We start from the raw sequence: 14,156 nt of genomic DNA on the forward strand, positions 1-14,156 counted from the left end.
CTGGGTAAAGGAAGGGGATACATCAGAAGTATTTTGGTATCACTGGCCCATGTTCCTTCATGAGCCCAGTCTTTGTTCTCTGCCCAGTAGTCTCAGTGCCTCCTTCAGGGCTTTTCACACTGTAGTACGGTATAAAGAGAAGCTGCCTGCAAAGAGAAGTGAAGGGAAATGGAGTGGGAATAAGCAGTTACTGACTTCCTAATTCAACACCAGTCAGTAATAAAGGAAAATTGCAGGAAAAAAAGTTTTTCTCCCTTAGTTCATTTCTCCTGAGAAGACTGGTGGGAAGTCATTTATGAATCCCAGCATCTCATTGCTCTCACCTGATTCCCCTTGCGCAAAAGGTGAGGCCAGAGGGATCTTTCAAGCAGTGTCAGAAAGGGAGAGGTCAGGACTGCAGACCCGTACACTGTACCTAAAATATGGAGCGTGTTTTCTGAACAATCTCAACATTCATGTATCCCTAGTCTAAAACAGCTGGACCTAAATGCTTTGCTGGCATAACTGATCTGAAATGTGGGCTGGGGCTGGAAGACATGTAGATTTCCAATCCCCTTTCATCTTTACTGCTTGGAGTGTTGGAAGATGGTTCTTTGAGGCCCAGAGACCACACTGCCTGGGGAAGAGGAGTCCCTAAGAAGGGCTTCTGAAAATATACAGCTAGGGACTGTGAGGTAGCAAAGGGAAGGACAGCACTGGATCTCCTCAGATCAGATAATCCAAGAACAAGAGGACTGATGCTATAGTAAACCCAACTCTACACTAACTGGACTGCTGGCTTGCAGAAGGGTATGTGGATGACAGAAAAGGAACTGACAGAACTAGATGACTGGTTCTTGTCTCAACTCCTCTTCAAAACTGCTGTGTGGAGGAGAATGGGTGAGTCAGAGAAAGAGCAGCTGCTGTACAGCAGGAGGAATCTAAGTATTCCTGTATTTGCTAACTGAATTCGGGATTATGGTTCAAAAATTATCTGTGGGTGTCTCAGTAATACTAATAAAACGGTGAGTGGATCTCTTCTTGGGTGAAACTATCCAGGGAACAGAATACCACCTCAGAACCCCTGAATGGATCCACGGATGAATAATGTCTATACAGGTGAACAGTGTGGAAACTTCAAGGGGGCTCTTCCAAAAAATCTGCATGTCCTTAGACAGACCTAATTTCTGTTACACTGGCTGTTACACAACTGTCTCCAGAGAAAACAAACATGGCATTTACTTTGGAGAAGTTTGAAGATAAAACTAAGAGAAAAAGCTGAAAGAAGACATTTTCATAATGTCTTACGACAAGACAGTATAACAGAAATGGCAAGTCAGTGTCAAAGAACTGGGATTCCACTTGCTGCTTGGTCTGATTCTTGAAAAAACCCATAGGCAATTTCTTCCATCTCGAGGTGAGACAGTGTGAATGAGATGCTTTTTGATGCTCTGAGCCTGGCTGTGGAGACATAAGCCGAAGATTCTCCAAGAGCCAGGTTATGAGAAGCAACATAGGAGATTTGTCCCTGCATATAGACCCAGACTGAACCTTGGTGTTTGATATGCGGATAGTGAAAAACGTGAGGACCTCACCAGAGTTCCTAAACCTCTGTCAGTGGGTACCAATGGAAAGAGCGAAAGCCAGTTGATCAGTTGCTGGGCATCTGGTGTAGAGAACTCGGCTGGTTCTGAAGCTGGATCTTTGTGCTGGGAGTCAAGCTTTAGCCCTTTTTGCTACCCAAGTCAGCAACACATTCCCCAAGGTTTTTGTCTTAGAGTTTTTGGTCCTGTTGGCCAGAGGTGAGGAACTTCAAAAATCCATGGCTCTTAAAACAGACAGTGAAGACATGTAATGTGGCATTAGCTGAAAGGATTCCCTTGCCACACACAGATGGGCAGAGATGTAGCACAAATTCTGGAATGTCTTTTCAGGTTCTGCTCAGAAGTTTCTGAGAAAGTACATATAAAATGGCAGACAGGTAGACAGCAAAGTAAATGTATTCTATCAAAGAATGTACAGTGGTGCACTAACTCCTCTGGGTTGTGGAGTGCCTGCTTCCTGCATGCACTGCCTTTTTTACTCACGTACATTCCTACAGCAACAGAAAAATTTTTATTTACTCTGCAATGTGACAAGGCATATACACAGTATGCCTGTATGTGGCATATTACTTAACGATAGAAAAAAACTGATTTTCTTTAATAGGCAATTCTAAAATAGAGACTGTAGCTTAGCTTTCTACAAATGTACATATAAAATTAAATATATCTGCCACACTGCAGTGCATGACTAGAAGTAGTGAAGAAAAAGATCTATGCAGCCCTTAAATTATGTTTAAAAAGCATGAGAATTACAACAAATTAAGTAGTGCTACACAAAGTTAAATTGATGTAAAGCAAGAAAAAATGAGTAAGGTTTCTATTCTTATTTAATGTATTGTGTCTTACGCATGTTGAAGGATAAATTCTTAGAAGTAAATCCCAGGTACCTCCAGGTTTTAGACCTGGATCTTTATTTCATTCTTTCCAGAGCTCTTTCAATATGCCATTATAAATATTTTACTAAATCCTCTCTTCCATTCAAGACATAATCCAATCTTGATTCTGCTGCCTGTATATCCATTTGGGACTACTGGAATCACCAGAAGCATTAATGTGTAAATGCACTTTTCTCTGTATTTTTCATCAGCTTTCACCCATTCATCCTTTTAATTTCTTACGTGGGCTGTTTAAATACTAGACTAAATATTCAGAAGTAGGATTGTCCCATGGTTTTTGTTTTACAGCATCAATGCTTTGCAGGCTTAACGGCTAGTCCAAGGGATTTTCTACATGGAGAAATAGCTCCAAATAATTATGAAATAGTTGCTGCTGCACTACGTCTTCAGATTGATAATTTAATGATTTGGTAAGAATGTTTTTCTGCAGTTTATCATAGCGTATTTTAGGTAGTCTAACTAAATTCGCTTTAAGAATACAAACCTCCTGCAGCAGATCCTCTACAGAATGGTTGAATCGATCCACAAATTCATCAATAAGTTGGCTGTGGGCTATGTCAACTCTGTTCTGGATTGTATATTCTTCACTACAGAGTATGCTGTAGGTTTTGCTGCAGGCTTCGAGAACATCTGATTCCACATGCTTTTCCACAACAAACTTAATCTGTTTCAGTAAGGCATCCAGATGCTGTAGATCAGAAAAGAAGTTCAGCTTTCACCCTACCTGAACAATGAAACTCAAAGAAAAAGTCATTCAAAGAATACACCAAATGAAGGTTAGATCATTAATATGCCAAATGAAGGCACAGTACTGTGTGACTAGAATAGTAATCAGATACTTGAAAGCAACCAGACTTCTTGCCCAATGTACTATACCTTTTCCATTCTGCCCGTGCTATAGATTTCCAGATCAAAATACTGTGGGATTTGCAGGAGATTTGCAACCTTCTCGGCATCAGCAGAGTACTAGAACATCATTGAAACAAAACAAAAAAATAGTGAAGTAAAAATAAACAGCTACACTACAGAATGAAAAAGTTTAAAGACAGTTGTAAATACCAGTGAGAGATTGATTTTCTTGAAAATTGTACCTTTGATAGCAACATAGGAAGTGCAATAATGAAATGCTCAGTTAATTTATTTCTGTCATCTATCTGAGTTTTTCTTTCTTTTGCTGTCAAGACCTGCAAGTGATCAAAAATAACTACAGTAAATACAATTTCTGCATATAGCATTCATTAATCTTTCTAAAGTTTGTATTACAAACAAAAATCCATGCAAGTGTATTTTTAATAAATCAAAAGAGGAGGGAATAAAAAACTCAAACACATTTGGACTGAAGAGTGATTAAATGGGAAGACCATGTGTCCTAAGAAGCCGTGATTGAAAAGGAAAATATCATATCATCCAGCATGATATTGTCTCAACACATCAACATTTTTTTAGGATTGAAATTCAAATATAACCCAAGTCAGTGGAAGTTTTGCTATTGCTTCCAAGCAAATTGAGCTCTGGCTTTCACACATTAAACAAAGTGTTAATGTAAGACCTCAGGGCGAACTGAAATATAATTAAGAAAACCAAAACCAAACCACACTGTAACAGTGATTTTCATTAGCAGATTCATGGCCTCGTCTCTAAACTGGAATGTAATTCTCAGTGAGAACATACATCCAAGTTCACAGAACTCATTTACAAATTTCAGTGAAGATATACTGAAGCTACTAATGCTGTCATAGCAAAACCACCTTGAAACAGTGAATAGAGAGACAATAATCAAAACAGCATGCTTCATAAAAGCTTAGATCTGGCTTCTTGGCTTCAGAAAAGGATAGAATACTTTTGAAAACAAATAATGATAATAAAATACTCAAGTTAGCTAATGATTTATGTATAGCAAAGCTGCCAGACTGCACAATAAGTGTTACAAGCTAAAGTCAGAGAAGAAACTATTTCACAAGAAGGTGAGTGCATAATTAGAAATCTGCTCCCATTTTAACTCAGAGAATATGCTAGCGAGATCATGAGAACATGACAAACCTCTACTGACAAGTCAGAGATCCCTGCAGTTACCATCCCACAACTCATGATCTAACTGAAAAGAAGCAAAAGCTAAATGTCATACCTACATCTCTCTGTAAGTGAGGAGGAACAGCTGGAAACAAAACACATGCTTGGATGACAGGTAGCCTATTGTGTCAGCAGGAACCCAAAACAACCATGAAGCAAAGGGGAATAGATGTGTAACCAAGGTAAGAAACCAATTCCATAGTACATGACAGACAGCTGGATACATACAGCAGCAACCACAATTCCTGTACCAACTAGCAGTGCAGCACCACCTGTGCCAGCAAAAGCTGCTAGCTCATCAGAAGGCAACACAAATGCAGCTACCAAGTCAGGCTCCGACCCCCTAACAACCCAGTCATATTCTGGTGGCCAAAAATTGCTATTCTGTGGTGCTATGAATTAATCTGGGTCCCTAGGATGATCTCAAGGCTCTTTTGATCATCCTTCAGAAGGTGAAATTTATTTTACTGAAGTATTTTCTTTACCTTTGAAGAAATACAGACACTGAAAAATCTAAGACTAAGCAATTTGCTGAACTTAAGTGAACAGAACTGTAGATCTCTTGAGATAGAAAAAATACCTGGAAAGCTAATATGGTGCTCCAAACAGAAAACACAAACCCTTAAATTTTTGTTAAATTTAAAGGTTGCTTTGTCTGCTAGAACGGTTTGCAGCTAAAGACAAAACATGGTTAAGTTCTGCTTACAATACAGTTTTGGTAACACAGGATAATACATGCTTGTGTAAATTTGAGTAAGTGCTTTCATAGATTCACCCCTGAAATGTTTTACTAAACTAGGAATTTCTTAGAATGTGCTTTATAAATTAAGGTACACAAAGCATGTTTAAACTGATGGTTTCGCAGAGCTTTTCCTGGGATGCTGTTTCTGGACACAAGGCTAATCTACTTTTGGCACATAAAAATTAAGAAGCTAAGTAACTGCATTTAGTTTAGCAATAGAGAATGCTAAATCTATCTCCAGATTTCACCTTCATTAAGTCTGTGCCTTTCTTTAATAAACTAGCTGTGATTATTCAGAGCAGAACCTAACAGAAGTACCAAATGTTCACATGGGTTTATTTCATTTTAGCCTAACCTAAATAAAAAGGGGACTACCAAAAATCAGGGAAATACATTTGGAAAGCTGAGACCCTGTATTTATGGAGAATACAGCTGAAAGCCTGTTGCTCACCCTGACCCTGTGACTTACACTGAAATGCTTAAAAGTGCATGCCCAGCCTTAGGAATGGACTTCCACTGATCCCCAAACAGTCACAATAAAATAAATGAAAGAGGCAGCTAGATTGCAATATGGCCAGAATGTCAAATTCTTGAATTTTTAGGGCACTCAGTGGAAGAGGCCAGAGAGGATGGATACATAAAACCACAGATGTATTCAGGTTGGTCCTGGTCCCACCTCTCCTGCTCAAAGTAGAGCCAGCTCAGGGGTCAGACCAGGGTGCTCAGGGATTTGTCCAGTCAAGTCTTGAAAACTGCCAAGGATGAAAACAGCACAAACTCTCAGCTTCTGTTCCAGTGCTTAACTACGCTCATGATGAAGATACTGTTGGCTTTTTCTACAAATTTTACATCCATATTAGCAGCACATTCCTTTTTATGGAAGACAGAGGTAATCTTGTTCTGCTCCTGAGCTCTACACTTCCAATTCTTATCTAGATTTAACATTGAGGGCTGTAGATGTGGGTATATTACAAGTATAAGCCAGGGGTATGATAAAAAGAACATCTAAAAATAATTTAAAAATATTTTCATGCTGTAAATTTACATTACTTAACTTGGCAATGCAAAGCCCAAAATCAATCAAACGAAAACCCAAACATGCCCAGAAATAGAATTTCTACTATTTTTCTTCAAAAATGTTCACATGAAACAGGAAACATCAATTATAAAATCTAACTTAAAAGTGTCAAAATGTGGCATTGTAGACAAATATTTTATGTCACCATAGTAACACACAGAGGTTTGAGCTACCTACTGCAGTACCACTTACTCTCTTGCCAGTGCCTCTGCCTACTGGAGGATGTGCTTCAGCAGCTTGTCTGATTGTACACACCATCAACTCAATAAGAGCACTCTCCTGCCGGTCAGACATTGCTATGGAGGGAAAAAACCAAGTAACATCAGTTCTGATGTGTATGCAAGACATCTCAAAGAAGACAAATCTGTGAACACAGTTGTAAAACACAGGGAATAGAGAACAACAGAGATGATGTCATTTTGTCCCATTTATAAAACCAAGGCTTTCTTGCTTGCTCTTTGAATTACCATTCACATCATCTCAAAATGGATACGGCGGAACTGAAAGAAGACCGGAGAAATGTAGTCTGGTAAAAGGTTGAATGAAGGGGAATATAACGAAGATTTACAAAATAAAGAGCGTCATGGAGGACTGAGAGTGACTGACTGTTCACTGTCACTTCCTCATAAAATAGTCTCACAGTCATGAAGTGTTATTTCTGTTCTTTGGGAAGTACTTCTTGTCACATCTGGAGGATCAAACCCCACTAGGGTACGCAGAAACAAAGAACCAAAGTGCCTAATTTCCTAAGGAAATTACCACATAAATACAATTGTAGCAGGTGGATACCAAAAGGCCAGATTTTGAAACACTGAGATGATGAGCACATCACGCTAGGAGCAGTAAGAGTACATTGGTTTTTCAACCACCTAATCCCTGCAGAGGTCCCTGAAGCAGGAGAATCCTCAAGGATTATAAAGGATCTTGAATGATGCTCTTTACCATTAGGCACTCTTTGCCACCAACCTCCCTGTCTACCTTGTGCACACAGATCTATTATTAGTGAAAGGAGATTTGAAACTAATGGCGAAAGAATTGCCTTATTTTTTACCCTCTTGAGAATTCATTAGGTTTTAACATTTTCTGGAAAAGCCCCATATTTAATTAACACCAGCTGAAGTGCTTGTTTATTCAAAATTGTATTAGCTATTTAATTTATTGAAATGTTCATGTATACACTAGTTATTTAAACATTCAGACAAGAAGAAGCCCTAGCCTTTAATATTAGGGAACCACAGTACAGCAGACTTCACAAGATGAAAAACAGAGTACAAAAATGCTGCTTTTGAAGCAAAATGCATTAAAAATGGATTAAACTAAAATCTTCTTCAAATATGCTTTCTAAACAAGCAACAACATAAATATCTCTATCACCCACAGTGAAATATCTTTTTAAGGAATAATTAACAATATTGTGCAAAATCTATAAAGCATAGAGGTTAAACAAATACCTTCTTCTCCTTGGACTGGTTCCTCCAAGAGCAATTCTGTCATACATTCCCAGTCTTTTAACAGTTCTTGAGAGCTCTCCCATAAACTGTCCACCAAATAGGCTGCATGTTCATGCAACTAGAAAATCCAAAGCAATCATCAGCACAGCATTCTGGTACAAGCAGCAGTTCTTCAACTTTCACAATCATTTGGCCACAGAAGAGTGTCCTGGGCATGTACTCTTATGTTAGTTGGAAAGAAAATTCAGTTTGAAACTAACTCTGGAAGGTCTTCTTCCAACTGAATGATGCAGCTGCACAACAATGGGGCTATGTTTTAACAGAAAATGGAATAAAACCACATTGAGCTTCTCTTCCATAAAGCAGCTTGTTTGTGAAAAATCTTTCTCAGAGTTTTGATGTAGAAGCCATAAACTTACCTTTCCTCACTTTCTTACTGCATTATAAAAAGGAGAGACAGTGAGACATGACACTAAGAGAGAGTTGTAATATATTCATTTTGAACAGGCATTTAATTTTCATACATGCTGCTACATGCTCAGAAAACAATAGCAGAAATCCTACTGATTTCAGGGGGTATAGAATTAACACTAAGTGCAAAAAAAGTTTTTACACGAATCAACACAAGTGTTGTAAAGTGAGAAAAATAATCCATAGGCTTCTACTATTTTATAAACTGATCTTTCACCACTGTCAAAAAGTAACAAGCACAATATGCAGTTCTGATTTGCTTGCCAGACATGGGATTGATTCCTCAACTGGTAAACATCTAAGAGTGTAGAGAAGGAGATGTCACTACATTTACCTCCTCTTCTGTTTTGAACAGCCTTAGGCAAAACATCATGTGTCACAGAGCTTACTGATGCTTGTCACAGGTTTACCTGTGCCATCTTCTGAATGCACCCTCTCAGATTGCAGTGCTTACATCTTCTAGTCCTATGCAATGGAAACTCCCAATTCTCTAACTCTTCATTAAAACTGGAGTCATAATATTCTACTTTGTTTCTAACAACTCTCTCAAAAACAGTAATATCAAAAACTGGCCCTGAGAGAAAAGCAACCTCGGGAAGCAGCACATGGCTTGCATGGGAAGGCACTTTGCTGATTATGGCTTTGGGAGCAAAGCTGAGTTCCTTTTCTCCTCAGAAGGATAAACAAGCTTAACGCTATGTAACTCCCACCCAATCACACACACTCAGATTTAAGGTATTTTCACTGGAAAGTACAGTGATCTATAACAATGCAAGTTTTTAAGAAGCTGGAACTAAAAATACATTCAGATAGCAGACTGAAGGCTCACACAAGTAGTGACATTTCATCCAGGCTTAACTTCTAAGTTTGTAAGGTGTTTCTAAAAAATGTTAACCTTAACGTTGTACCTAAATGTCACCCTTCCTTCTCAGCATCTCTGACTGTGTTTCTTTTCATTCTCACAGTCAAGTCTCTTGTTCAAGACTTCATAACAATTAAAATACCCGATTGCAATACCTTTCCTTTTGATTTTTATACAAAATATATCACCCTCCCCTCTGTGGAGAAACATTTCTGTCATTCCTTTCTTTCAGTCTTCCTTTGCCACCTATTTATTACCAAATCAAATGTATAATTTTTAAGCCTTTCCCCCTCTATCTTCAGAACATCCTGTACCTGACAGTTTATCAAGTTTTCCTCCACTCCACTGCCATTCCCCACCTGAATTACTATGTCTACCACAAAACTTCCCACGTATGCTATCTCTATAGACGTAAACTATGGGCACAATCCCATCCCCAATGTGTTCATCGAACACTTAATGTCATCGTATATATGCTTGCAGTCTCCATCCTCTGACGTTTTCAACTGCATAAAGCCTTGGACAACCTCATCTAAACTCACAGCTGACCCTGCTTTGAGCAAATGATTTTACTCCATAAAGAGTAACTCCAGAGGTATACTCCTTACATGGTTATCTTAAAAAAAGGACCAGTTACATTTCTATGTAGCAATGAATCCTGGCAGCCACCATACTACCAGCAATGCAGTACTGAGTACAGTGGGGACATGCAAGAGCAGAAGAAACCATGAAGAAGATTTTGAGTTGAATTTGCTTGATGGACAAAGAGATGGGGAGCAGAGTAAAGGGCATACAGTATTTCTGAAATGATGAAAAAAAAAAAAAAAAAAAGACAGACAACTTGTTACTTTATGTTGATAAATCACTACTTAAGTTCCAGGTTTTATTAAACATGTAAAGGTTAAAAATGATTTTTTTACCTCACTTTCAAGAAAGAAAAGAACCAACATTCTAATAAGGTTTCCATTTGGACTATTTCGCCCCCTCCTCTTTGCTAGAGCCTCTTCAGCTTGGGGATCATGTCTGCTGAACAGTCTAAAAATAAGCAAAAGGAGCTATCATGTTTATCAAAACAAATATCATTTCTGCAATAATATGATGAGCATTCATTCTTGATATAGTAGATTTGTTCATAAAACACAGTGAAAGTATCTCAAGTTATTTCTTTCAAGGGAAAGAGGGCATGACCTCTGCCTGTCTGAAGACATGAATTTATCTTCAATATCTTCATGTTCACAGGGATGGAAGAATTTCACACAGGAAGAAAGCTCTCGAAAACCTATTTATATTGAAAGATTTTTCACAGTTTTATATATTTGCATAATCTGTATAGTTTTGCATTTTTAACTTATCAAGTCTTACAATGGTGGTAGCACTTACTCCACTAGTGCCTTAAGAACTAAGGTTGTATCTTCACTGTAGTCATGCTGACTGGGATATGGTATAAACAAACTTGACATCCCATTAAACAACCAACCTCAAGTATCAGTAGCAGCATAAATGATAAAGCAAGCTACTGGGCAATTATTTGTTTGTTTGTTGGGTTTTTTTCAAGTAAATTATACATTCTCCATTGACTTCCCTGATGCATGGCTAATTCCAAAATACTCTCAATGCTCAAATTTGCTAGCTTAAAGAGATCTCAGATGTGTCCACATTACAGTTACAGCAATGATTGTTTTACTTCGAGAATTTTGAAAACTGTTCCTTGCGTTTACTGTGAAACCACAGTCACAGCAAATTAGAAATATGAAACACAGTATTCTGATTTCACTACTATAATTCATTGAAAAGAGAAGGATGAGTTATACACAAACATATTTTAGTTAGACATCACCTTTCCCCCCCGCCTGACTGAACAGATAAGAAATGAGCATCTCTGCAGGTGCTGAAATATCTTAAAACACCCACCTCAGGATTGAGTCAGTGATCCTCTTTGTTATTTGCTCTCCTTTGCTAACTACAGAGAGAAAGTCTAATGACTAGCTTACACTTAGAAAGTGATATTTAAATGTATAAAACTAGGTGAGATAAATCTCACCTCAAATGCCTCAGGCAGATTGTAAGTTATTTAAAATGGAGCACCAGCTCTTATGTGTTAGCAGTTACCAAGAGAAAATGAGTGTTAGGAATGGGACAATCTTCTCTCAATGCTGTTTACCTTGAGAGACATTTATAGAACACAGCACAGTATCTCATTGTAAAGAAAAGTTAGGATAAAGTTTTGTCTTTACACTAAGTACACTAAGGTGCAGATATATCTTCAAATTCATTTACCTTCAAGGCATTTGTCAAAATTATTTTGTCACATGTTAATTAAGAAAGGAATTTCAGTATATATTTTTACAAAGAACCTAACCATTTCCTAAAACATCATGTAGGAAACTAAATGTAACTGAATTTTGTAAATTAACTCCTTGAAACGGGTAATGCCTGATCACAGAGATGAACTCCAGAAATCCACCAATGAAAGCTTACAATTACAGTGTGGAGTTTTAAATCACTAATAAACCACAGAAAATTAGAACACTTGCAAAGGAAAACTGATGTTTTTACATGATTTTCTTCTGTTGTGTATCTTGGCATGAAAAATTATATAACCTGCACTCTGATATATTAAAGAACTCTAATGTCATAACCCATGAGGGGAAAAAAGAAAATTACTGCTAGAAGACTTTTAACTGCAAACACTAAAATGAAAAGGTTTACTATTATGTGGCAATGTCATGGTCATAGTTAGTGATGCGGTATGATTCACATCCATGGAAAAGCTAGCTCATTTCCTTTGGCATAGCGGGTACATGAAAGATGTAACCATGGTGTAATGTATTTTTAGGGGAAGTCAGTGAGTTTAGAAACAAATTTCTTAATTGTTACTACATAAAAACCTCTCAAGTTCACAATTTTGAAATATACTGGTTTAAAAGTTTGTAAAATTGATGACTGCCTATCAGGTAGACCAACAGGGATACATAGGCCTTATATATATTATTGCAACAGTAATTCAGCAAAAGCTTTAGGATTTAAACCAACTTTAGAGGTTTATGCAGCCTTTGTGTATTTAGCCCTTGAGGAGTTAGGAAAAGTTATCTGAATTCTAGAGCAAGAAAAATGTAAATTCGGTTTCTTGAAATCTTTAGGTCTTGAATTTAAACAAGATAATAAGTCTCTGTTTAAATTAAATACCTGATTTGCTAAATTGGGATATTTCACTCTATTGCTTCTTTGCCTTTTGATCTTACCTCTACTAGGAACCATTCACAAATCTGGTCTTATTCCAGGGCAACTGATAACTTACTTTTTGTGAAGGAATTCTCCAGCTGCTACTGCAACAGGCCGGTGTGCTGAATACACCAAGTGATACACATTCTCACAGTCTTCATTTGACAGAGCTTCTTCGCTTCCACTGAAAGAGTCAGAAAGTAACACCTGAACTAAAACAAATGTTTAATTTCAATCCCCTCACCTCCCGTAACTTACTTTTGACAGCTACAAGATTGATTTCCTTCATACAAAATCCTAAATGGTTGAACACTGACTTCAAGGATCTTTGGTTCAATTTCCAAATACAGAGATATTTAAAGGGCCTGTAAGACTGGAAGTTTGTCTGATTTCCTTCTCCCAGTTGTATCTATCTATCTATATATATAAAAAAAAAATTATGAAAAAAATGTCATCACTGCTTACAAATCTTGCCCTGTTCAATTACTTAGACCATCACACTAACTACAATGCATATATTGCAAGATGCCAAACACTGATTATTGAACATTATTAAACTAAAAACCTAGAATGTTACATGAGGAAAATTTAATTGCTTGCTTAAACTTATTTACTTCTATCGTAATGTCTGTTTCCTTTCAAAGCTTTTAATTTTTAAAGTATTCAAATCTGGGACTGGGAAAACCTGCTTCAGCCTCCTGGCCTACTCCATTCTCAGAAGTTAAGTCTTTTCACATGACAGTCCATGTGCTCTTGTGCGCTGTGGGCAGGAGGTGTCTCTCTGCTGGCCTGGAAAGTAGGAAGGCATATTCCCAATTCTAGCTGCTGAAAGGGCCAGGCCAGGTGGATGAAACTGCTTCAGCAATTGGAGAAAGCACAGAAATACTCTGGACACAGGCAGTAGAAAACTAAACCCAATTATGCCACAAAGTGGGGACAAAGAACTAGCACTGTGCGTCCACCAATCAAATCAACACATAATCACTTTAGGATTGAATTATTGTGTGCATTTAGAATTACAATAATGCTGATACAATAAATTGTCAATCATTTTACCGTAGTTACTGTGCTGACTAGATACAGACTTCATTTTCAACATCAAGGAACAGAATCTGATCATAGCCTGCTGTGCTGGATAAAAGATGATGAAAAGTTTATTTTCTATAATTATTTATTGACAAGAACAAGCCACCTTTTGCCCTTGTCTTGGGCAAACAACATAGTTGGGGCTTCTGCAGTTTCCGAGCTCAAGGTAGATTTTGTGTGCAAGTTTTCTGAAACTCAGAAAAACTTCCATTTTTCAGCAATATTCTTGAAAAATGCTGTGAGCCATGGAACAATGATATTCCATCAATGCTATCAAAATATCACCACTGTCGCATACAGGGATATTACTTCCCTCTCTGTTCAGTCAGCATTCATCAGAAACATTTATGTATCAGGACTCCATACAGCATTTGGGTTCATACTACAAATAATTTTTAATTGGTCATTCCCCATCATGATTGTTCATGACACCTTTTTGGAGTTCCTACCTGACAGAATATTGCTCTGTGCTGTTCAACGTGACCCATATTCTTCTGGTGCTAAATGCATTAGCTATGTTTTCACCATGCAACCAAAGAGAAAACAGGACAGGAAAAAAAAGGTGCACTGGACAATTCCTGACCTAAGATCATACTGTGTTCCCAAACATTGCTAATAATAATGGGAACAGATTTGTTCTACATCTCATTTGTGATTGTATTTGTTATATTTGCTTTAAAAATGTAACAGTATGA

The 14,156-nt window shown here is 37.6% G+C and overlaps 1 protein-coding gene across 11 annotated transcripts in view; it reads right to left on the reverse strand.

Moving 5' to 3' along the window:
• Positions 1-14,156, reverse strand: part of STAG1 (stromal antigen 1) — a 207,162-nt gene that overhangs the window by 45,866 nt on the left and 147,140 nt on the right. For all 11 annotated transcript variants that reach the window (XM_052804003.1, XM_052804002.1, XM_052803998.1 and 8 more), the window contains 7 exons: positions 12,452-12,559; positions 10,074-10,188; positions 7,821-7,938; positions 6,562-6,665; positions 3,571-3,663; positions 3,356-3,445; positions 2,964-3,167 (listed from right to left, as the gene is read on the reverse strand). In XM_052804003.1, coding sequence (XP_052659963.1) covers positions 2,964-3,167; positions 3,356-3,445; positions 3,571-3,663; positions 6,562-6,665; positions 7,821-7,938; positions 10,074-10,188; positions 12,452-12,559 — 832 coding nt within the window. The remainder of the gene's footprint in view (positions 1-2,963; positions 3,168-3,355; positions 3,446-3,570; positions 3,664-6,561; positions 6,666-7,820; positions 7,939-10,073; positions 10,189-12,451; positions 12,560-14,156) is intronic.

Source organism: Harpia harpyja, chromosome 12 (genome assembly GCF_026419915.1).
Source record: "Harpia harpyja isolate bHarHar1 chromosome 12, bHarHar1 primary haplotype, whole genome shotgun sequence".
Lineage (NCBI taxonomy): Eukaryota > Metazoa > Chordata > Aves > Accipitriformes > Accipitridae > Harpia > Harpia harpyja.